Source organism: Sceloporus occidentalis, unplaced genomic scaffold, assembly GCF_023333645.1.
Source record: "Sceloporus occidentalis isolate IW3139 unplaced genomic scaffold, rSceOcc1.0.p SCAF_5, whole genome shotgun sequence".
NCBI lineage: Eukaryota > Metazoa > Chordata > Lepidosauria > Squamata > Phrynosomatidae > Sceloporus > Sceloporus occidentalis.
The window spans coordinates 84,821,406-84,846,410 of NW_028316985.1; the positions used below are offsets into that span (position 1 = coordinate 84,821,406).

Here is a 25,005-nt window from a genome sequence, read left to right on the forward strand (position 1 = left end):
GACTGGTAACAAAAGTATACATACAGAAAGCTATACCTTGCTGTCTTGTGAGCATCAGAAACTGAAAATGCAAAAACTGGAAAAGGAGCAATAATATCTTTACCTTAAAAAACAAACAAGGTTAATTTTATAACTCAATAGTCCATTTCTATGAGAAACAAAATTCACAAATGAAAGGAATACATATCAGCAAAACAATAATCTGCTTTTTGTTCTCTTTTATTAATTTAAAATACTTTTACTTAATCTCTCCACTTTTATAGTGAGAGCAATTACAGTCAAATCAACTCAAAATGCCAACAACCAAAACTAAATAACAACACTAACAACTTAACAGTCCTTTATCAGCTGTGCATTTACCAGGCGTAACCATCTCACTTTCCCAAGGCCTATTATGGATTCTGTTTGCAAAGTTTTCTTCAGAACAAGTTGCTTAACAATTTGTTCCCAGAGTTTGGCACTACTGTGGGAAACACATCTTTCCTTCAAATGTTCTTGCCTCTTTGAACAAAAGGACTCCAAGCAATGTTGGCCAATGAATCCAAGACTAAGAACATAAGGCCATAATAACAACCATGCTGAATCAAAGGCTTATCTAGTCCATAGTTCTGTTCCCATAGGGCCAACCAGGTGCCTATGAGAAGTCCACAATAGTCACACTCCTGTATGTGTTTCCCAGGAACTAGTATTCAGAGGCATCCTGCCTCAGATACTGGAGGCAACATATAACCATAACAAACAATAGCACTAATAGGCAGAATTTATGATTGGGTCAAGAGTAGATTTGATTCATAGGGCTTCTCAGATCAGAGCTCGATTCACATGTTCTGAGCTGGTATGAAGAGGTTATAACAAATTCAGAAAGAAGAATGCTAAAGTTTGCTTGGCAAAGAGCTCTCCATGGTACTTATTCTTGCTGCATGACCAAGTACATCTATCTCAGCTTCAGCCTGGAACAAGAGAAATGGAGATTGAAAGATTGGGTCCAGTGTTTGACTCTGGTCTTCATCAACCATTAGAATATTCCCTGTCAACCCCTGTCAACCTCAGGGGGCAAATTGAGTGGTGAACTGGGGTGAGACATATCAGTAACCTGTGTGAATTTGTTTCCCTCATAAAGTTTAATATGGAAAGCAGTTTTTGTTCAGTGAACTTCAGTCCTATGTTCTAGTACTTGGAAGAAGCCTTCTCAAACATAACAAAAATCACCTTTGAGGAAAGCATGGGATCTTGCTTATATTTTTCTTGGATATATTTTTCTTGTAGAACAACAAGCTGGTGGAACAATAAGCCATAAGACTACTTAACAGTTTCACTTCCAATGTAGTCCAAGAGAAGGCAAGATTTGCAAAGTACCTGACAAATTTGGAAGGATCTTTTTTCACTATTTCTTGTCATCCTGGCTCATTTTGGACATCCCAGTAGCATCTTCTAGTTATCCATTAATGAAAAACAACAGGAGTATGTCAGGAAGTGGAAATAAAACAGAGTAAGGTTTAATTCTGGATGGATATCTATGGCTGGAATTTTATAAACCAGGAAATTACTTTATGAATTGTTTCATTTAGAATAGGTTCAGACAGGAGTAAACTTCATCCAAACTGTTTCCACACCCCAAAGTTATAAGCAGTTCTAGATTTTCCATGCTAATGAATGCAGTGAAGAAACTGGAGCATCATAAAATGAAAAGAGACTCCAGTTCAGACCTGACATGGTATCAATCTGAAGCAGTGAGCCAAGGAAACACAATGTCTAAAGCAATGAGATACATTCTGAGGCTCATTTTGTTTTGCACAGCCATAGCAGATATTGGCCGTGCCACATTACTACTCAGATGCCTTTAAAGATTGACCAGTGTCACTTTCAGGCATCATGGACATGGATTCAGTGAAAGGTGTAGCAGAAATATGGGCTGATTTTACAAAGATATTTTGTGTATAAGTAGGTAGTCAATCAGATCCAGATCAAGTTGATATATTTGGCGCTGGGGCTCTTTCTCTATCAATCTGTTCTTTACCCCAGGAGTGGGGGAAATTTGACCCATGATCAGTATGCATCCCCTAAGACTATTTTAGGACCTAGAGGGTAACATTCACTTAGAGGGTGCTGAGACTTATTTTGCCATCCTAGAAGCTGCTCCAACCCCAATCACCCCGGGCTATGGCAAACACATGCCACAGCACTGAGGGCACCTCCTCTTGTGGCCCCAAATAGGAGCTGAAAAGATCTCCTCCTTCTGGGGTTGGTTTTGGGATGTCTTAGGCAGCCGTGCTGTGGCCCTGGAGTCATGCCCCAGAGCAGTTGGAAGCCACCCCCATGTGTTTTGGTCCTTATTTGGAAAGGCCTCTTCCATATCTAAACCGTTAAAGGAATTATATACAGTCAGCCCTCGTTATCAATGGATTCAAGCATCCACAGCTTGAAAATCATTTTAAAATATATAAATTCCCATAGGCATGTCAGGGATGATGGGAGTTGTAGCTCTTCACCTCTGGCTCGAACTCACCACCTTGTTACGCACCGGCGCTGACCAGTTTTGGCCAGTGGTTAAAGCTTTGCTCTAAAGCAGCAGAGTTACAGAGAATAGGCTGAAGACCCTGACAAACTCTCCAAGCCTTCTCACTCTTGCTTCCACAGAAGTCTTCCCACTTCTTCAGGATCCAGCTGGCTCTTGTATCTTCTGCCAAGACACCAGACAACTCAGTAGTCTTATATAAAAGATCTACTTTATTCTACTATATACAGCTCCAAAACTATCCAACACAACTCCAATACTCCTCACTACTACTACCCACAAAATACATTGGGATTCATAGCCATTATTATAGTCATTGGATAATACCACCCACTGTTGTCTGTTTCCACCCAGTGGGCGTGTACATCCACTCTCATTGGTTCTCTTGTTTCTACCCAGAATTAATGATTTCATCATCTCAGCCTTGACCACTTAACAATTCTCAGGTGTGTTCTATTATCCACTTTACATTTCTGTCCTTGGCATTTAGGACTTGCTAATTCCATTACCTTTTACACCTGTGTGGCTTCTAATTGCTTCTGCTGAGTCACCCTGACTCTCACATACATGTTTTATTTCATTCACTGTATATCCCATGTTGCATTTTCCTTAACAAGGCAAACCTTGATTTTGCCCTTTTATATAAGGGGCACCATTTTACTGTGCCATTATATTTAATTGGACTTGAACATCCATGGATTTTGGTATCCATGGGGGGTCCTGGAATCAAACCTCAGCGGATACCAAGGGACCACTGTATATGGCATAATTGTACCTCACACCTCCTGAAGGGAGCAGGTAACATTTGGAGTTAAAGAAAATGTCTTTAAATAAGGAAATAAAGAACAAAGGAAGTGAAGTAGGGGTTACCCTTCCAGATCGTTGTTAGTTGTTCACCCAACTATGTGTGTATGTTCCTTCAAGTTGCCTGTCAACATATGGTGATCCCATGAATTTCATAGGGTTTTCTTAGGCAAGCAATACTCAGAGGTGGTTTTGGCAGTGGTTTAGCCTCTAAGGCATTTCCGAATTATAATGGGATTTTCTGTGGTTGCGTGTGTGTGATGCTCCCAAGGTCACTTGGTGGGTTTCCATAGCTGATCAAAGAATTGAGCCCTGATCTCCAGAGTCATTGTATCATATCAAGCCACTACAGGATAACTAAGATAGCTATGACTAAGTTAAATGACACTGATTTGAACAATTCTACACTAAGTGTTTGACCATGTAAACTCAATGGATGACCTTGGCCAAGTCGCACACTCACAACTTCAGAAGAAGGCAAACACAACCCCTCCTTTGAATAAATCCTGCCAAGAAAACCAAATGCTTGGGTTGCCTTGGGGTTGGCATAAATCAGACATGACTTGAAGGCACATAAGGACAACTCTGAATGTGGATTTGACTTCTGGCTTTGCTCATTAAAGACTAATAGGAAAGAATAGAAAGAAGTAATACTGTATATATTAGCATATTTCTGCAGGGTGTCCAGAATCTCCTGCCGAGGCTTACCACAAAACATATTCTTTATAACTAAACAGTAAGAAAATGAAGTGCCTGGTTCCAAATATACATAAAAAATATTTTACTGAGATCAACAAGCTTCATTCACTCAGATTTAAATATATTGACATTTCACAGTAATATTTCTGCTCTTGAATATTTTCAGGATCAAATAATAATTATAGCCAGAGTGACTTGGAGAGCTCTTATGCAGATGAGGAACTAGCAAAATGCTGCTAATTGCCTGACATGTTTCTTCTCCCTTGATTTGATTTGTGTTTTCCCCAGTTATAAACATTAACATATTCTAAATAAGACTTATATTCCTGAGATTCACTTGCTAGAGCAAACCAAAAGCAGGACAGCCTGCATCCTCTCCTTGATATTTTTTGGTACTTGTGTTGATTGAAAGAGAAGATAGGATATTTAGCATATGCTGGCACTTCATTTATTCTCTCTGGGTCATCAACTGAGATGGAAGGAACATGCCAGAAATAATAAAGAGCTTTATTCCATTTCCATCAACAGGAATTTGGAAAGTTAGAGTTTTTGGACTACAGCTGCCAGAATCGTCCAGAGAGCATGACTACTAGCCACGATGTCTGAGAGGGAGGTTCTAGGAGTTATACAGTACAAAATTTGACATGCTTTGACCATCAGGTACTGTGTTCTGAAGCTCTACTACTTGCCACTGTATAAATGTCATGTACATGATATCTGGTCAATAAAGTCTCATTGACAGTCAGTACAGACAAGATGGTTGGGCTAAATAATCACAACATGGACCAGACAGAAGCAGAACGGGTCCACTGCTATATTGTAACCAGCCAATGAATGTGGAAGTGGGGAGTCAGGAAACCTGGTGGGGTTTTTTTCACTGTGCCAGTTACAGGCTGGTATGTTTGATAGTGCCCCAAACTGCCCACTCCTTTTCCTGCTTGAATTCTTGTTAAAGGACGTCCTAACTAAGCAGCAGAAGGTGTGTGTGGGTGTGTGAAAGAGAGAGACACACACACACATAGACAGACTGTAGAGAGATCTTGTGTCACCTTTGAGACTAACTAAAAAAAGAAATTGGCACAATGAGCTTTTGTAGACTTAAGTCTACTTCCTCAGATGTATTTAAATATATTGACACAGATATATTGGCTCAGATGCCAGATAGACAGATAGAGAGATAACAACAGCATCTGCATATCAGTTCAGCCCAGTAATGGCAGCCTGTGTCCAGTTTGGGCCTTCTCATACTACACTGTTATAAACACCATGCTTCCATTCTTCCATTGCTGCATCCAATGGGATTCTGTAATTTGGTGAGGCACAAGAGGAGTTATCTGGCTAAAATGTCTACATGTCTCTCCCTAAATTGCAGATCCAAAGATTCCATAAGATGATGCCATGGCAGTAGAAGTGGAATACAACACTATAATTGTGTAGTGTGAAGGGTACCTGGATTCCAGAGGAGGGAACCATGACAGTTAAAGCAGAATCATAGTGCTATAACTGGGTATTGCACCCAGTTAACCTCATGGCTTAGTAATAATTTGAACCTGTCTCTCACTAGTCCTAGTCAAAGCCCCTAACTAAGGCACCCACATCAACTCTCATGTCAGGATATTTAATGTGGAAACTTTTATTACATCACTTTATTGCTGTTGTTGTTAATTGCCCTTGAGTCAACCTTGACTCAAGGCCACCTGTGAATGAGACATCTCCAAGACCCCCTATCATCTACTGCTCTGTCCAAGTTCTGCAGGCTTAGGTTCATGGCCTCCCTGATTGAGTTTCCCTATCTAGCACTTAGTCTTCCTCTCTTTCTATTGCCTTCCACTTTTTCTAGGTTCATTGCCTTCTCAGGATGTGACCAAAGTATGACAGCATCAGTTTCATCTTCTTGGCTTCCAGAGGCAGTTTGGGCTTGATCTGTTCTAAAATCCATTTGTTTATGTTCTTGGCTATCCACAGTATCCACAGCACTCTTCTCCAGCACCACATCTGGAATACGCTGCCCATAGAGCTCTGCTCGGCTACCTCCCTGGCTCAGTTTAGAAGGGAGTTAAAAACCTTCTTATTTCGATCAGCATTCCCCGAAGCAAGCTCCAACTAGTCTTCTCCCTTCGACGGCAGTGGTAGCTGGCTGACAGGGTTTTAATTTGATTTTAATATGCTGCGTTGTATTTCTATTGTGTTTTATGATGTAATTGTACTGTGTTATTAACATGTTGTTCACCGCCCTGATCGTTGGAAGGGCGGTATACAAATAAAATTTTTATTATTATTTATTATTTTCTTTCTGCCTGATTTTTTCACTGTCCAGCTCTCACATCCCTACATGGTGATAGGGAATATGATGGCTTGGAAGATCCTCACTTTAGAGTTATATCTTTACAGTTTTGGGATCATGTCCAGTTGTTTCATAGCTGCCCATCCCAATCCTAGTTTTTTTCTAATTTCTTGACTGCAGTCTCCATTCTATTCAATGTTTGATCCAAGATATGGGAACTCTCTGAATATTTAATTTCTTCATTGTCTAGAATGAATTCTTGTGGATCTTCTGTGGTCATTGTTGTTGTTGTTGTTGTTGGTGGTGATGTTGTTATTAAACTATTATCCATCATATGTTTGCAATGTGATCTGTGGGCCACTACTTTGTTTTCCATATTTGTTGGAAGATTTTAGTTAGTACTGCATTAGATTCTGTGAATTGTTGCAGTTCTGTTAGTAAGACATCCATTCCTGGTGATTTGTTCTTCCCAGTTGTTTATAGAGTTTATTACGTCCCCTCAAAATCCCATGTGTTGGGAAAAAACTGAATTGTACTCTGCCAACTACACAATTGATCTTGCCCTTATTCATATAAAAGACCAAAGAGCCTCATCTATACTACATATGATGGTCACCAATATTAGCTACATGAAGCTTGCATCATGGTTATTATGAACTGCCATTAAGCATTTCATCAAACAAGTTGCTAACTAACAATTACATAAGATTATTAACTAGATGTTGATACACAAGTATCTATGTAATGGTTTAGTGAGTTTTCAGGAACCTCTTATGCCTGATAATAACAGGCTACAAACAAACAAAAGTGTAAGGGTGGCTGAAAAGGGGATACTTACATCCACAATATGCAGTATGACTGTATACAGAATAAGCACACACTGATTAAGCATGCTTGCACGCAATATTCACATATATGCATTTTTAGTCATGTGTTGTGTTTGTGCATATTTTGGAGGAGAGGGGAATCTGATACCTTCAGCTTTCTCCTGATGATGGGAAATGAAAATAATTGTTGGCAAAAACATATTTCTTTTCCATTTCTATACAACACATCTTGTCTTGGTACATGTGTTGGCAAAAGGTTAGTAATGTTAGAAAGAACAACATTGTCCCCCCCCCCTTTCATCACATGGTTGTAGAAATCACAGTTTTTATGACTCACCAACCATTACAAAAACAAGATAATGATAGCAGAACCTCCATTTTTTGGTTCAGTAAAGGCAGACACAAATACATGGCTGACGCTTCTCCTCATATTGCATTTTGTGTTTGGGTTCCTTTATCTCATCACAAAGTACAGATGTGGTAACAGAGGGTACATGTGTGCATGCATAGTTTTTTCTTTCCAAATCTTCAACAGTGGCAAGCATGACTAAACAGTATTAAACAAGAAATAACTATTATACTCATATTGTGCTCTGCAGTCTTTAGCAATTTGTTGTCTCAAGAGCAACATGTTTATGAGGAAATGATTACAAGGCATATACATCTAGGGGCATATAAAGAACAAGATGTTTCTCTTATAAATTCAGAAAACCCACAAATGACCTTCTAGCCTCCTTGGCTGCATTTTCAAAGAGCTTTATCTCTTATTCCACTATGAGGCTTTCCATTCCTGTTCCACTAGTGAGCTGAGTTAAAAGAGCTTTTAGGAAATATTCCAGGGAGAACTATAGTAATAACGTTTAAGATGCCAAGAAACACTGTCGAGGATGTGATCATGAAAATGTTCTTTGTTAAAACTATCATGCATCTCAGACATTTAGAAATTATGTTCTGGATTAAGGATAGTGAAAAATGGAATTAGGGAATCATTTACTTTGTGCTCTACTTGTGATGAGGAAAACATTGCTTCAGGAACTCAAATAGAAATGTCCAGTCATTATATAGATGTATGTGGCCTGCTGCAACTGCAGAAGATCATGTGCCATAAATTACTTTTCGTATTATGCTAAACCATCATTCTAAATTAAAAATCCTACAGAACATTACGGAGCACAGAGTATATATTCACCCAATAGAACAGGAAAATATGGGATGCTTTTAAAGATGTGCAGTGTTGTACAGTGCCATTCTATCTGCTCTAAATCACAGGGAGGGACTGTCAAGGGAGAGCTAGGGGAAGTGTATCATCTCTACTCCTGCCTCATATTTTTCATGTGAGCAATAATGTAAAATATATCATTACTTTATTTCTTTTAGAAATCTAACATGTGAAATGAAGCTTCCTATATCACTCTTCTGTTCCCCACAACATTATTATTGTTGTTGTTGCTATGCCTTCAAATCATTTCTGACTTGTGGCAACCCTATCACAGTATTTTCAGGGCAGGAATTGTTCAGAAGAGGTTTGCCATTGCCCTTCCCTGAGACTGAGAGTGTGTGACTTGCTCAAGTTCACCCAGTGTGTTTCTGTAGCTGAGTGAGGATTCAAACTCTGTTCTTCAGAGATGTAGTCCAACACTCAAACCACCACATTGGTTCTACCACTGCTCTAGCTTATTGGCATGGGAGCAATGACAGACAAAATGATAACCACTTTGCTCAAAGTGGTGTAGAATAATCAATGGGTTCTCACATATTACAGAATAGCACTATAGTTCTAATATAACTGTAATTGTTCCAGCCTGTGGAATCCTGGGGTTTTCAGTTTTAGGAGGGTCATTCAAACATCTCAGGCAGAGATTCTGTACAATGCTGCCATGGCAGTTAAAGTGGAATCATAGTCATGTAACTGTGTAGTAGCAAAGGACGATTGTCCACTCAAGACAGCAAAAACATCAAATACTCTTGTGCCACCTTTAAGACTAAATAATGTAAAATAGATGAATGGTTGTGGAGGAGACCCCCCCTTTTCAAGTCTTTGAAAGCTCAGGCTATGATAAATTGGCTGGTCATTTAGATGCCACATGTTGTTTTTGCTGCAGCACATTCACAATGAGCAAGGTATGTTGAAAGCCAGTGTGGTATATCTGTCTGAGTGTAGTACTCACATAGTTTGAATCTCTGCTTGGCCATGGAACCCACTGGGTGACCTTGGACAATTCACACTGTCTGAACCCGAGATGAAGGCAATAGCAACTCTTCCTCCCCCAAACAAATCTTGCTGACAAAATGCCATGATAGGTTTGTCTTAAAATCACTGTAAGATGGAAATGACTTGATGGTATACAACAACAAAGTATTGTACCTAAATATATATAATTTTTTGAATGGAAGAATTTCCACTCGTTCCAGTTTCAAAACAGCACATGAATGAAGAGTTTGGTGAAAGTGTCACTACTGTCATCTTCTTTTCATGGCAACTTCTCCCACTCTATCTCATGTAAAATCCTATAAACAGAGTTGAGGGTACCTTCTTAATGGTGTGTGTATAGGGAGGGGGAAGGGGTATAGTTTCCAATGTTGAGCAAAAGTCCTTTCCACACTTCCTCTTGCCTCTGCTTGATTTTTGGGTACATCCCATTTTCTTCTGCACACATATCACAATACAGTCCACCCCATTCAGGAGGGTACACTAAATCTTTGCATAGAATTTATGGGAGCCTACTGGAAGGTGGACAAGAACAGGTAATATCACACCTGCTAGCCTCATTGTGCACATATAGCTCTAAATCCAGCCCATTTTTAAAAAAAAGGTTTACTAATCTTTAACCTCCAACTCTCTATTATTTGTAGATATAGTAACTATTTGGACCATTGTATTGATCTCTCGTGTAAGCAAAGTGATGCTCAAGATTTTACAAGAAAGGCTTTCACCATATATAGTGTGAGAAATGCCAGATGACTATGCTGAGTTCAGAAAGGGAAGAGGCACTAGGGATCCTATTGCAAACATATGTTGAATAAGAGGACATGCCAAAGAATTTCAAAAGAAAATCAACCTGAGCTTTATAGATTTCAGCAAAACCTTCAACTATGTAGATCATGAAAAATTATAATTCACTGTAAAAGAAATGAGAAGGCCACAACATCTAGACAAGAGACCACGATTATGACACAATACAGTTGGCCCTTCTTATACACAGATTTTTTATACATGGATTCAAGCATACACGGTTTGAAAATGTTCAAAAAAAGTATAAATTTCAAAGATCAAACCTTAATTTTCCATTTTTTATAAGGGACACCATTTTCCTATGTCATTATATTTAATGGGACTTGAGCATACACGGATTTTGTTATCCACGGGAGCTCTTTTTATAAGGGACACCATTTTGCTATGTCATTATAGTTAATGGGACTTGAGCATACATGGATTTTGTTATACACGGGAGATCTTGGAACCAAACCCCAGCGTATAACAAGGGTCCACTGTACTGAGAAACAGACTGGTTTCCCATTAGCAAGGAGGTCAGACAAGGCTGCATTTTACTATCCTATCTGTTTAATTTATATGCTGAACATATCATACAGAAACCAAGATCAGACTCAGAAGAATGAGGCATGAAAAATGGGTGAAGGATCACCAACAATGTAAGATACATGGATGGTCCTATATTATTCAGAAAATAGCAAAGACTTGGAATTACTACTGATGAGAAATTCAGGAAGAAAGTGCAAAACTAGGATTACAACTGAAAATCAAGAAGACAAAAATAATTTCAAGGTGGGTAATAAATAGTTAAAGATTTAATCTTGGCTCAGTCATTAAACAAAATGGAAACTGTAGTCAAAAATTCAGAAGTTTAAGACTTGGAAAGGCAGGCATGAAGGAAGTAGATATGATCATCAAGTGTAAAAAATAGCATTATACTACAGTCAAAATCATCCGGGGTATACTATTTCCAGTGTCAGTGTATGATTGTGAAAGCTGGAAATAAAGAAAGCTGACAAGAAGAAAACCAGTTTGTTTGAAATGTGGTGGTGGAGGAGAGTTCGGTGGATACTATGGAATTCTAAAAAGGCAAACAAATGGGTCTTAGAGCAAATCGAGTCTGAAGTCTCACTAGAAGCAAAGATGACTAAATGAGGCTGCCATACTTTATAGGTATCATGAGATGACTTTATGCACTGAAAAAGACAATAGTGCTTGGTAAAGTAAGACACAGAGCAAACTAAACTAGGGTAATATATAAAGTAACAACAGCAGGGCATGCTTTGAAGAACCTAATGCTATATAAAGTTATCAAACTCTTTGCTATCTGCCATTTCTTTATAACTGGACATCATGGGCTATATGGAAGCATACAGAAAGAGGCTTTAGGAGTTATTCACTTTTTAATGAATACCTCCCAAATTTCTTTGTCAGATCACTTAAACTTTTGTCTGTTTTGTGAGAAAATCTTCTTTGTATTACCGTATCTTTTTTAGTATTATCGTACATCAGCAAAGCAAAATAAGATCACAAAGTAAGATATAAATGTTTGCACACATAGGTAGACAAGCTAAGTAGACACTTAGCCTGTCTATCTATCTGTGCAAACATTTATATCATTCCCTGTATGAAAATATCTCGGGGTAGGGATCAGACAACAATCTAAAGCCGGGTAACAACTTAAAATATTTAAAATTTAAAAACAATATAAGATTATTTAAAAATTTACCATTTAAGATGATTTAAAACAAGTTAAAACCATCTTCACTGGAGCAGGTTAACTATGAACACCCAGCCCCGATAACTTTAACACACAGCAAAGGTTCAAAAATCATTACCAACATCTAGACTACTATGGTCAGTTTATTCTTGTTCAGGTAAGTATGTACATGGAGGGTCTGCTTCTGGCCCCAAGTACTCTATGGTATAGTGTATATTTGGGGGGGTCTATTGAAAAAGATGGATCCTGGAATATTTCCAAACTACATACCCACTCCTTCAGGAAGAATGTTATTCAATCCAGGGCAAGTCATTTATTCAGTTCCCAGAGCTAGGAACCAGCAGAACAGCTAGGTATGATTCCAAATTTCCTGATACTCTCACCCAGTGGTTTAATATATGCAAGGGAAAATTATATTATATTATATTATATTATATTATATTATATTATATTATATTATATCTCACTGGAGCAAATCACAGAGTCTCCATCTTTAATTTTTTGTGGGTTTTGTATGCCGGCCACTTCACAGTCTCTCTCCATCTTGTTGGGATTCAGCTTCAGTTTGTTGTCCTTCATCCAGGCTATTCAGTACCACCGAAACCTAGCCTAATGCTGATGTCCAAGAATGCTGGTGAGATTTAATTTTTTCCAGTGCCACTTTCTGGTGTTACCCCATTGGCTGGAGTGAAATCACTGTAACACAGTGATCGGCCCCTTTCCTCCATGCTAGTTTAATAGAATATTACTGTATAACTAATGGTTAGAAAGGTGAGAGATCCAAGAGTTTCAACAGGGTAGCACATCACTGTTTTTTTCTCTCCCTCTATAGCAGTTCATTAGTAAAGAAGATCAAGATTGCTTGCCAGGTTCTGAATCCCAGTCTCAAAACAGACAGAAATGATATCTAGTAACATCTGATGTTGCCTTGCCACCATAGACTCAAACACATTGCCCCAAAAGGGGATATTTGTGACAGGGTGATTGTTTTCACAAATCTCTGCAGTCAAGTAGGTCTTATTATGGAGAGAAACATCACTGCCTCTTTCCAAGTGTCAGAGAGTGGACCTTAACATAATCAGGCATTTACTGTACTCTTAGATTCATCCAGTTAAACTATCTACTTAGATCTTATCTGCAATGATGGGAAAGGGTCAAGCTTCCTTGTGGTCAGGCAGACAATTTAAGCATCTTGACATCATCAGGCTGTAACCACTGATACCTATGCCTGCCTTGATGGTACTCTGAACACCTTCACAAACACGGCCTAACTATGGGGTAAGATTGTCCAAAAATAGGACAATACAAGCAATTTCCTCTTCAAAAATTTGTATATGTCAACAGATACTAATTGGGGGTAATGCATATGCAATAGCCACCCTATTGAATATTTGTAAAATACTCTACAAAGCTGTTAACTATTTGTATAGAACTGTGCATGCAACTGGGCACAATGTAGAGTGAGTGCCTTCCTTCAGGGCACCACAAATGGGTCCTTCAAATGCGTTCTCTTGTGGCACAGAAGGAAACATCCTGTTAAGTATGGGGATTGCTAAATAACATTAACCATTTTCTGGAGCAATTTAAAATGTCCTACAAAATCGCACTCAACACTCCTACAGTGGTACTTAGATACCCAGCATCATAGGTTTTCATCCTTCAAACAACAATATCTCGTGCCGTTTTGGGCTATATGTTTTAATCTGTTCAAACTGTGATAACATTTCCTGTGAAACTGCCATTCATGCATACACAAAGTGAAGGGCCATCCACAATATCTTAAGCTTCTACAAATCTTCCTAAAATCTTTAATGGAAGCAGTTGGAACATGAACAGTTCCAAGCACTATTCATGTATTTCTATGAAAATTAAACATGTCCCTTCCCCCTTTGTCACTGTTTCTGTCTCCATGTATGCATGAAGGGCAATTTTATGAAAGAAAGAGCCTGTCTATCTGGAGTCTCTTCATGCAATTTAAAAGTCTGATTAGTACATAGATACAGAAAACCTAACTAGCAGTACAATCATAGTGCTATGATTAGAGATACAATAGCCTAGCTATTAAGTGCATGGGATTAAGATCAATGAGATCCACATTCAAATCTCTGAATGTATGATTTTGGGCCAGTCTCTCTCTTGCAGTGATCTCTTTCAACAGTCAGCTATTAGAGACAAACTTCTCAGCCGGTGGAAGAATGCTTCCCTATGCCCTCAATCCAAATACAGCTCCCTGGTCCCATAAAATACTACACAAAGGGTCAGGGGACAGGGATGAATTTGGCAGGCTGTGAGGGAGAGAAGAAAGCTTCACCAAAGTTGGACAGAGCCATCTTCCATGATCAAAACCTGTCAGGGCATGTTTAGGTCTGCAAAGATCTAGAAAGACACTTCAAACAACGAGCATATTTATAAAACAAGAAATTTAAAAATGTACTTACATGTATTAATTGTTTTTGATCAAGTTATTTTTCTAACAGTAGATACAACAACATCCATAATGAGGAAGGATATTTTGCACTTTTTAAAATGTATAGTAAATATATACATACAGTGCACCCACACCAAATGGGGGTTTGCCATCCATGGATTTGAGCATCTGTTGATTTCAATGGCCATACATGCACATGTCCCCAGGGGAGCCACTATGTGCATACGCACCACCATTGAATACCACAGGACTTGAGGTCTTGCGGGTTTTGCCATCCATGGAGGGAGGGTCTAGAATTGAACCCTTGAAGATTAAAAAAGGGCTCACTGTATAGAAAGTGGTCTATCACTACAAATACTTCCAGGAATAGGCTTGGAGAAGAGTGAAATACTTTTTTGTGATACTGTATACGAAACATAGTCTTCAAGATTCTGGTATCTGGGAAACAGACTGCATCTGTCCCTTGTACTCTTACTCTTTCTGGACTCTATTTTGGACTGTTACTTCCACAATTCCAGTGTAGCTTGTGCACTGATATGAACTGTAATTCAGCATATCAGAATGTAGAGTAGCACTTCGTTGCTCTATTCTACACACCTACTCTAGCCACAAGGCTGCTCTAAACAGCCCAATGAGATCCATTGGCTAAGTGTAATATTTGGTTTTAGAAACATGCATTCAATCGTGTTTTAAGAACAGAATGTGGACAATTTTTGCAAGACACCCCCCCCCCCCCCAAAACATGTATGGAGCACATAATCTATGATGAAAAATTGTAGGAATTGCAGTTTTTTTAAAATGATTTTAAAAACAAAACAAAATGATGAAATAAATCAGTATTTTCTTCAGTATGGAGCAAAACAAAAATATCACTAGGCCACCTACAATGGCTTTTTCCACATAAAACTGTTGTGTAAATTCACCCTTGAAGAACATAACTGCCTGAGTGAATGATTTGATGTTTTCAAACATCTAACAGGTTGTCATCAAGAAGACAGAAAGCAAGTGTTAATTGCCGCTATTAGAGGCACCGCAAGAAACAACAGGTACAAGAAGCAGCAGGGAAAATGTTGGAAATTACATGTTTTTTTCCCAGGGAATCTGAGTATATTTGTCTGCAAGACATTTAAAAGCATGTTGAATGCGAAACTCTTCTGCCTCAGAAAAAACTGTGTGCCTGAGCAATGGTGGTGGAGGATTTCCACCCACCCAATCTGCAGATTTCAACTGTTTCCATAGTTCTAAGATGGTAGTTCATACATTTTGAGGTAACGTAAGGACTGCTGTGCAAAAAAATCACGATTCCCTGTACCCAAAATAGAAACAGAGATGATAGCTGGGGGGGGGGGGGGGAAGTATCAACATAAATTTATAGCTGTAAAAATGGCTTGACCAACCCAGTTTCTGTGTACATTTCTCATATTGGAAAGCCTAGGTAAAAATTCATTGCTTATCAAGATATACAGCTCTGTGGGATCTACATGTTGGCCATCGTCGTACTAACAAATACACTTATTACTTGGTTTAAAGCTGTCTGAAAGAAGACGATTAAATGATTCTTCAGAGTGATACATGATCCCAGCATGGAAATAAACATCTTTTTACTGAGAAAGCAACTGTTTTGACATTTCCTCCTCCTCCTCCTTTCCTCCCTCCTCCCAGACCTTGGTTTAATCTTAACTGGCAACTACTTAACAGCACAGAACTGCTCTTTCTACAAAACAAATCACATCATAATATTCACTCTCTGGCTCTGTAACAATCACTTTGGGCACTGTGTGTAGCAGAGACTGAAAAGCTCAGAATCTCAGCACACTCGGCAGAGCAGCAGGGGAGGAAAGGGCAGCCCAAGAGTCAAATATGCCACAAACAACACCCACCCTACCCACCCCATCATGCCCTCACTCTCCCTGGACACACACTTGTTAATCTCAGCTTTGAATATCATCGCGAGAACATATTACACACAGAGAAGCAGAAAAACATGGTAGGTCAAGAACTAAGACACATAACTACAGACATAATGAAAACACTCATTCTCCACATCCCCTAAGTATTTTATCTTTATAAAAAATCAGATAAAACTCATCTTTTTGGTGTTTTTTAAAAAAATTGTTAGCAGCAGCAATGAAAACTAAATTGCCTACCATTTTCTTTGCACTCTTCAGGGGGTTTAGCCTTTTTTGCAAGTCGTGGATCCAGCCATGATGTTGTCTTTGTGTTATGGCTGAAAAGAAAAGAGATCGCCCTGATCAGACACATACTGAATGGAATCAAGTTATTCCTTCCGAAGCGTTGGGGGAGAGGGGGAGGAGAGAGGTTAGCGCAATAAAATTGCAATCAATATACTTAATTTGCTTACAGGTTCTAAGTAGACCTGAAGGAGGTGTATGAAGCAATTGTGTAAGGCAGTCTCTAAATTTGGCAGCCTGTGTTCCTTGTCCTCAAAGCTGCTATTTTTATTAAAATCAACTTGAATGTTGCCAAGTTAACCTCATTGAAAATGCAGAACTCATCCAGGGCAAAAGGAATTTACAGCAATCTCCAACTGAAAGAGGGTGCAACCGCCAGCCTTCTATACCCTTTTCCTGGAGATTAGGTATAGAATTTATTTTAATCCTAATGCGTACACACACACACATGCACATTTCTGAACAGCCAAGCTGGCAGAAAGAAATGCAAATTGCAGCAAGCCTTTGCATAGCCTGTTTTCTAACAGGATGATTAATGACACTTTGATTAACCAACTGTTATCTATTCCATATCTAATCAGCTCTCATGATAAAAGTACATTTTGTGGAAGCAGGAAAGAAATATGTGGCCCATCCTACCAAGTCTAGCAGAGCTCTTTCCCTCCAGGAACCAGCAAGAAAGATAACAGGAACTGAACTGGTACAAAACTCTTCCTCAAGATAATCATTTCTCAGATAAATGTAATTAATTAATTAATTATCCCATTTTTGTTCTGGTATGGGACCCAAAGCAGGTTACATCATTTTAAAAACTAAAATCTTATTCTGCAAAAGTTAGAAAACAATGAAATGAACACATCTAATCAAAGGTATATTGTTAAACCTTTTTAAAAACACATTTAAGACATAATCAAAAATAATAAACAGATAAAAGGATTTCAAAAAATTCAAAAGATGTGAAGAACAGCTAAATATCAAATTTGCTAAAAATGCACTTTTTTCATGGCCAAGTTTTACATGAATTGAGATTAAAAAAAATATAAGGACTTTGGATCATAAACTAGAAAGGAAATTTGATTGATTCAATTGGTGTTTTCATGTAAGTGGAAAACACCTTCCCTCTTATAACGTGGCACCGCATATTGTGTTTTTCTTATCAACATTGAGCAATCTGAAAAGCTGATCCTGAGCTTGAGGGACCTTCTGAAACAGTAAAGGACACTGTGAAGAATTTGGGATATGATACCATAGTTGTGTAGGTGGTGGTGCTGGCAAATACTGAGTTCCCTGCCATCTACAAGTCAAAGAGTTTTCTGCTAGTACAATCAACAGTTCTATAAAGGATATAATCAACAGTTCTATATTTTACTTCTCCCTCTCTCCTTTTTCACACATGCACTGACAGCCCTTTGTAATGCATGATTTATTTATTAAACATATCCTAGGAGGCTACTCGCTTTGTACTGTTTACATATTGCTGAATTATTAAACTTTTTTATTTATGTATCAGTTCGTGAATATTTTTTTAAAACACATGTAAGCTGTCTGTTATAAAGGGTGGTGCTGATAGTAAAGAATTAAGAAGTCCTGTAAAAGTTGAACCAAAAAATTCTGGACACAAATTCATAGTGTAATATGAGATATCTTGCAAATAAATCTAAAGAAGAGCCAAAAACCTTTACACTAGATATGGTAGAAGAGGAAATGAAGAGAGAGAAAAAACATAGAAAGATCTTGTTTTACAGTGTGTCTGCACCATACAGGATGCACTATACATGGCTTTGAGCTTACGCTGAAGCTGTGTAACAATTAAAGAAGTGGCGCACATGCCTGTATAATACTTATTGTATTATACATGTTTTTCAACTAAAGTGAAAATCTCCACTCATATTGTACACTGCCTGCTTGCACAATGCACAATGCATATGTATCCAAGTCTAAAAATGAGAATCTAGTGGAAGAATCATCTCTCCCCCTGATTCCCACTATATGAATATGAGGAGGATGAGTGTGGTGTAGCTGAAGAGAACAAGTAGAGTATAGGACTGTGACTTGGGAGATCCAGGTTTGACTCCACACTGAACTGTGAAAAATCAATGTGTGAGTTTGAGCCAATTGCTCTCAAGCACTCTCACTGATAGAGAATGCAAATCTTTATTGAATTCTTGTGCACAAGAAAAAATGTTTCAGTCATTTTTCACTGATCCATAAGAATGCAAAGATTTCTATGCTATATATTTTTTTAGGACTATCTGTTTTCCTTGCTAATTGGTTGGGGAACATTCAATTTGTGCAAAATTACATGTGTTTTCATTCATGGAAAACATCTGTGGACAGAAAACATGTATTTTGCACAAAATACACATTCCTGTTTAAAATATTGTATTTTGCACAGAAAATACATGAAGCAAAGCTATGCATGGTTTTTCTGCCCAGGAAGCCATATATTTGTGCAAACCGCATAAATTTGACACGTTTCTCTCCCTTTCTTTCTGGTTGTATCAATCTAACCATACTCCATAAGTCTGTTATGTCATCTATCTATTTACTTAAACAACCATGCATCTGCAACTGATATCTGCATTTACAAATACTGCCATCTGCACTGGTGTTTTTTTTTATTACAAAAATTGAGTTTTATATATTACTATTCATTTTAAACTCCTTTAACAAACTTCTACAGAAATTTGATACCCTACGACAGCAATGACTGGGGCTTATAAGTGTCCAGATAAATTTAAATTAAATATTCATAGAAAAAACTTTCTACATTCATGTTCCAGTGGTAGGTAGTTTATGTCCTACAATGCAAAGGAATACAAAGGTTGGATTATTTTAATTTCTCATTGCACAGTTTTTGTACTACACAGATGGAAGTAGAATAAGATGAATTTTCAGGTTAAAAAAATGAAAGAATAGTTTCCAGTATTTTCTGCATGAGTAAATTCACAACACTACATAATTTCTCTGCCCTTAACTGAAAAAAGGGAAGACATTTCACTCTGCAGCAAAGCATTATATGAGCAATTATGACTCTAGCCTTCTAATCCTCTGATCCCATATAGAACCCACTTGCATTCTGCTTGCAGACTGTGCTTTTTGAAACTTAACCTTTCCCATTTCTGAAACTTCAATTACATCAAAGTCCTGAAATAGGGAAACTAAGAATTATTTTCTAAATGTCACCTTCTGCTCGCCCACTCATTCAAGCCATTTCTGCCACTCATGCACTCATTCAAGGCGCTCCATTCAAGGCATTCATTGAAGGCAAATTATCACTGGCAGAGAGGACCGAGTAGAAGGATACAAGAAGAGAACCCAGAAAGGGATGATTATTTCAGTGCCATTAACTTTTTATTTCCTGGCTGGCTACCATTCGGTCAGCCAAGAATCCCGCTGACCTCATCACTGGAAGAAGAACATTCAGTAAAACTCAACTTAATCTCCATGAGCCTGATTACTAAATTCGCTAATTAGCTTGGAAGGTATATATCTGCAGCAATCAGGGGGCATACAACAACTTCAATGGTTAGTCTGAGGTCAAGAGTATTTCCCCCAAGGCTGCAATCACAGAATACAAAGAAAAGGCTCTAGCTAGACTCCATGCATACTGAGTTTTATGACACTGTAACTGTCACAGTGTCCTGGTTCCTGAAATCCAGGGTACTTAAGTTTGGCGCAGATGCCAAGAATAATAGGATCTTTAGCTTCACCATCCTAGATGCATGGTTTCAATGTTCTCCGAGAAAAGGGAATGATTATAAATCAGTTTGTGTTTGGAGTCTTTGATACGCCAATGAAGTTGCTAAGCAAAACTGGCCTCCTTTACATCATGGTGCCTTATTTCCATAAACCATAATACTCCTAGTTTATACAGTAGAGAAGAACAAATTCCAGAGTCCCCTCACTATGAGGGGATAATATTTTTTACACCTAGGACTGTTGGGAGAGGGAGGTCAACAACTACTCAAAATAAAAGTACACTTGTCCCTCCATATTCGCTAGGGTTAGGGGCACAAGACCCCTATGAATATGGAAAAAGATAATATAATAACAACACAATTTTTTTACCTCTCTGTGAATCTATAGGTCCTCCAGGACAAGTCTGTGGTCAATGTCCAACAGACATTGACCGTAGAACTGCACTGGAGGAACTACAAATGCCTAGTGGAGTGTTCTCTCTAGGACTCACTAGGTCTTTCAGTACAACTTTTAGTTAAAGTTGACCATAGATAATCCTAGAGAGAACATATTAATCAAATCCGTGAATAATCGAATCCTCAAATATCAAATCTGCAAATATGGAGGGATGAGTGTAAAAGCAGCTGAAAATCTGCTTCCAGTTTTGTGAAATCCCCCCTCCCCTTTTATTTTTGAGTTTCAGAGCAGGATGGATTTGGTATTGCAAATGTTCTTCCCTCAAATGTTCTTCCTTCATATGCCAAAGCCAAAGGGTGCTCAACAATGGCTCATTTTCATCCTGGAGAGAAGTGACCAGTGGGATTCCACAGAGCTCTGTTCTCGGCCCAGTGCTATTCAACATTTTTATCAATGACTTGGAGGAAAAAATTGGGGGCATACTTATCAAATCTGCAGATGACACCAAATTAGGAGGAGTAGCTAATACCCTAGAGGACAGGATCACAATTCAAAGTGACCTGAATGGACTGGAAAGCGGGGTCAAGGCTAACAAAATGAAATTTAACATGGAGAAATGTAAGGTACTGCATTTAGGCTACCCCCTACCATGCAGGAAATCTAAAGCAGAGCATCCCTGACAGATGACCATCCAGCCTCTGCTTAAAGACCTCCAAAGGAGACTCTACCACACTCTGAGGGAGTGTGTTCCACTGTCGAACAGCCCTTACTGTCAGGAAGTTTCTCCTAATGTTGAGGTGGAATCTCTTTTGCTGTAGCTTGCATCCATTGTTCCGTGTTCTAGTTTCTGGAGCAGCAGAAAACAAGCTTGCTTCCTCTGCAATATGACATCCCTTCAAATATTTAAACAGGGCTATCATATCATCTCTTAACCTTCTCCAGGCTAAACATCCCCAGCTTCCTAAAGTGTTCCTCATAGGGCATGGTTTCCAGACCCTTCACCATTTTAGCTGCCCTTCTTTGGACATGCTCTAGTTTCTCAATGTCCTTTTTGAATTGTGGTGCCCAGAACTGGACACAGTATTCCAGGTGAGGCCTGACCAAAGCAGAATAGAGTGGCACTATTACTTCCTTTGATTTAGACACTATACTTCTATTGCTGCAGCCTAAAATCACATTAGCCTTGTTAGCTGCTGCATCACACTGTTGACTCATGTTCAATCTGTGGTCTACTTGGAGTCCTAGATCCCTTTCACACGTAGTTTCATTCACCCAGGTGTCCCCCATCCTATATCTGTGCATTTCATTTTTCCACCCTAAGTGCCCCTACCATTTCCTTCTTCTTTTTGCTGTGAACATACCCCCACAAAAGCCATTTTTATTGTTCTTAACCTCTCTATTATGTATTCTTATAGGGTAAGCTCTGAATATTCTGTCAGCAATTTAGTACAGGTTCGGGTTGCCTAATCAGGAGCATCCTGAGTCCTGAAATTTCAGGGCCAAAAACCTGAAACCTAGGGATAGTGTTATATTCTAATCAATGAAAGTTTGCCAAGGGGAGAGAATGAGGCAGATGATGAGAACGAGGGATGGGGACTATAAAATTAGTGTGATGATGAGAGCATCTAGGAAATGTGGGGAGGAAGAAGAGAGGGAAGGGGAGAAGAATGAGAAGATGTTTAGCTAGGAGTTATGAGGAGGAGAGAAGGAGAAAGAAGGCAGGGACAGGAAAATGTGTTTACCAAGGACCTATGGCATGTGGAAGAAAAAGATGACAAAAAAGAGAGAAAAGAACAAAGGAGACAATGCTGGCAGGCAGGAGTTGTGGACATGGGTGAGAGAGAGAAAGAAGATGGAGTGGGAGAAGGAGAAAACATTTATTCAGCAAATACAAAGGGGGATGAAAAGAAGAAAAAAGATAAGGAAGAGAAAGAGGCATAAATTAAATCAAGAATGAAGAGAGAAAGAAATAAAGTGCCTAAGGAGAGTTAAAGGCAATATCCATAACAGGCCTTTTCTTTGCTAACAGTGGTGCAATTCACATGCACCTCAGACCAAGAAACAACACTATATTACAATTTCAACCATTAGAGTAGGATGAGAGTAAGAGTGGGATAGAATTAAGAAAGTTAATAACCAAAGAGGAGAAGCAAAGCAGTCCTATAGTACTACACTTTGCAAATTCTTTGGCAGTAAATCCTGAAGATGTTCAGGATTTCCACCTTTGTGCCAGTTGGAAAACATTTATGATGTACAAATGGTGGCCCTTTGGGAGTCTCTAGCAGCCACTCTGAAGCAGTCTGCAGCAGTGGAAGCCAGCAGCATACAGTAAAAACAATGAACCAGCCAAACAAATCCTCATGTTTTCCTTTTAACAGCTGTGCTCTCACTCATATCATGAGGCCCAAAGAGTCACACCCCTGACATCTGAAAATTCTACTAATGGTACATCAGGGCCTTTGGATTGGACCTGTATTTAGATGTGTACAGAAATTGGAAGAAATTGATACCCTGTTGCTTCCTCTGTAAATGCTACTCAGAGGGCAGAGATGGCCTTCAGTTTTTGAAGACTATTCACAGTTTAGGACTCCTTCTGGGGAAAATTTGCACATTTGGTTCAGAAAATGCTGCTTTCTCTGCACCTGACTTTTGCTCAGAAGTAACAACGTTTATAACAAGCACACAAAATAAGATTTCTGCACAGAAATATTACCTTGGGTAGAGGAAATGCTTCTTTTTGCACTATAATACCAGGTGCAGATTTTGTGTAGAATAGGTCCCAAACTGAAGATTCTTGTCAATCTAGGATTCTTGTCATTTAGCTTTCTCAGCACTCAAGGAACATGTTTTTGACATTTTTTATATATTCGTCCCATCCCCAATACTGAAAGCAAAACTCTTCTATCTGCAGAGGGTAGTGTTACTCTCATTTTTATTTTAATTTTAAAAGAACTCATAATGTAGCCGAGGAGCTGGCCAAGGGGACATTTTCTCTATATCTTTGTTTCTCCAGACTTCTTTAGGCCTTTTTCTAAATCAGGAAGTAAGCAAACATCACTTTTGATTTTGATAAATAGCCTACTTGGTATAAAACAACTCATGGGGCATGTAGCAAAAATCACTTATTCGTTTTAGAAGATTAAAGTGACACTTTGAGTCAGATGCCCTCCCCAAAAGGAGATGGGAGCCCTTGAGGGCTACAAAAATAATCTTGGGGGCCCATATAGCCCATATGCTGCACATATTAGCCCCAGATTATGAGGGCCCCCTAAATATAATCTGTTTGAATAATACAAGTGCATGTGGGTGGTGGGGGGGATAATGCTAAATGATCTGCTTAAACTTGATATAATTTAAAGATTATCATGTCTTAATCAAGATGTAAACTTGATATAATTTAAAGATTATTTTATCTTTATCTAGCCCTGTTGCTCAGGCCTTTGTCTGGCTTTCCTTATCCTCCCTTATGGGTTCTGTTTACCTCTGAATGAATCCCATGTAATCCCAAATGGATCCTTCCTCCCAGAACCCACTGAAGAAATTGCAGATAACCTAGCCTATGATATGACCACTTCTTATATAATTAACTATCATATATTGCTTTTAACGTTTGGGGTGACAATAAAGAGAAAGTGATATTGTATGCTCAGAAAGACAGTGATCCTTGTGTTGGTGGTTGCTGTTACCACGATGCAGCTGTAACACAGTTATGACCAGTTAAATGTGGACACTGGTCTAATGACAATGGTATAGCAGAAAAGCCTTGGGCAATTCACTTCATCTAGGAAATGCTGAAAGCAGTCAAAGAGCTCAATAATCTGCATCACCACTGAACAGTAGGAGCTGCTAATTATCATATCATTCCTCCAAAAGGTTTGGTGCAGAGAGGCAAAGGCTTTATTACTTACATAATGTACAATACCCCATGAGATTAGACTATTACAATTACAAAAACCAATTCAGAATGAATGCTTACTCAGATAGTTAATGAGTAGGGTCTGCAAAGGCAAACAATTACAAACATTACACTTAACAGGCATCAGAGAGGAAATCATTTAGAAGCTGATGGATACTTCAAGCAACCGGGAAAGAAGATGAGAGTTGAGGGAGAATGTAGTGTAGAATTTTTGGCAAAGAGGATGAAATTATTTCTCCATTTGTTTCTTGCAACCCTAAACTCTACATGTTTAAAGACTGAATTATGCAACATGACTAGAACATACTTAGAGAACACAGGGGCATCACCAGCAGGTGTGGGGGGTGAGGATCTCACCAGGTGAGGCCTTTTGGCAGAAACAAGCTTTTTGGCAGAAGCAGGATGTGGCATTTGCCTGTGTCCCTTTAAATGCTGGAGCTTGGTGGAAGAGATGGTGTGAGTGGGGCAAGACTCAGTGGAAGGAGAAAGTAGAGGCCCTAGGCTTTTAAATGGAAATTTTAATATTTAAA

At 38.7% G+C, this 25,005-nt stretch overlaps 1 protein-coding gene across 2 annotated transcripts in view; it reads right to left on the bottom strand.

Annotated features, from left to right (window-relative positions):
• MAGI2 (membrane associated guanylate kinase, WW and PDZ domain containing 2) overlaps nt 1–25,005 on the bottom strand; it is a 789,679-nt gene that overhangs the window by 289,957 nt on the left and 474,717 nt on the right. For both annotated transcript variants that reach the window (XM_089524612.1, XM_089524611.1), the window contains exon 6: nt 16,417–16,496. In XM_089524612.1, coding sequence (XP_089380738.1) covers nt 16,417–16,496 — 80 coding nt within the window. The remainder of the gene's footprint in view (nt 1–16,416; nt 16,497–25,005) is intronic.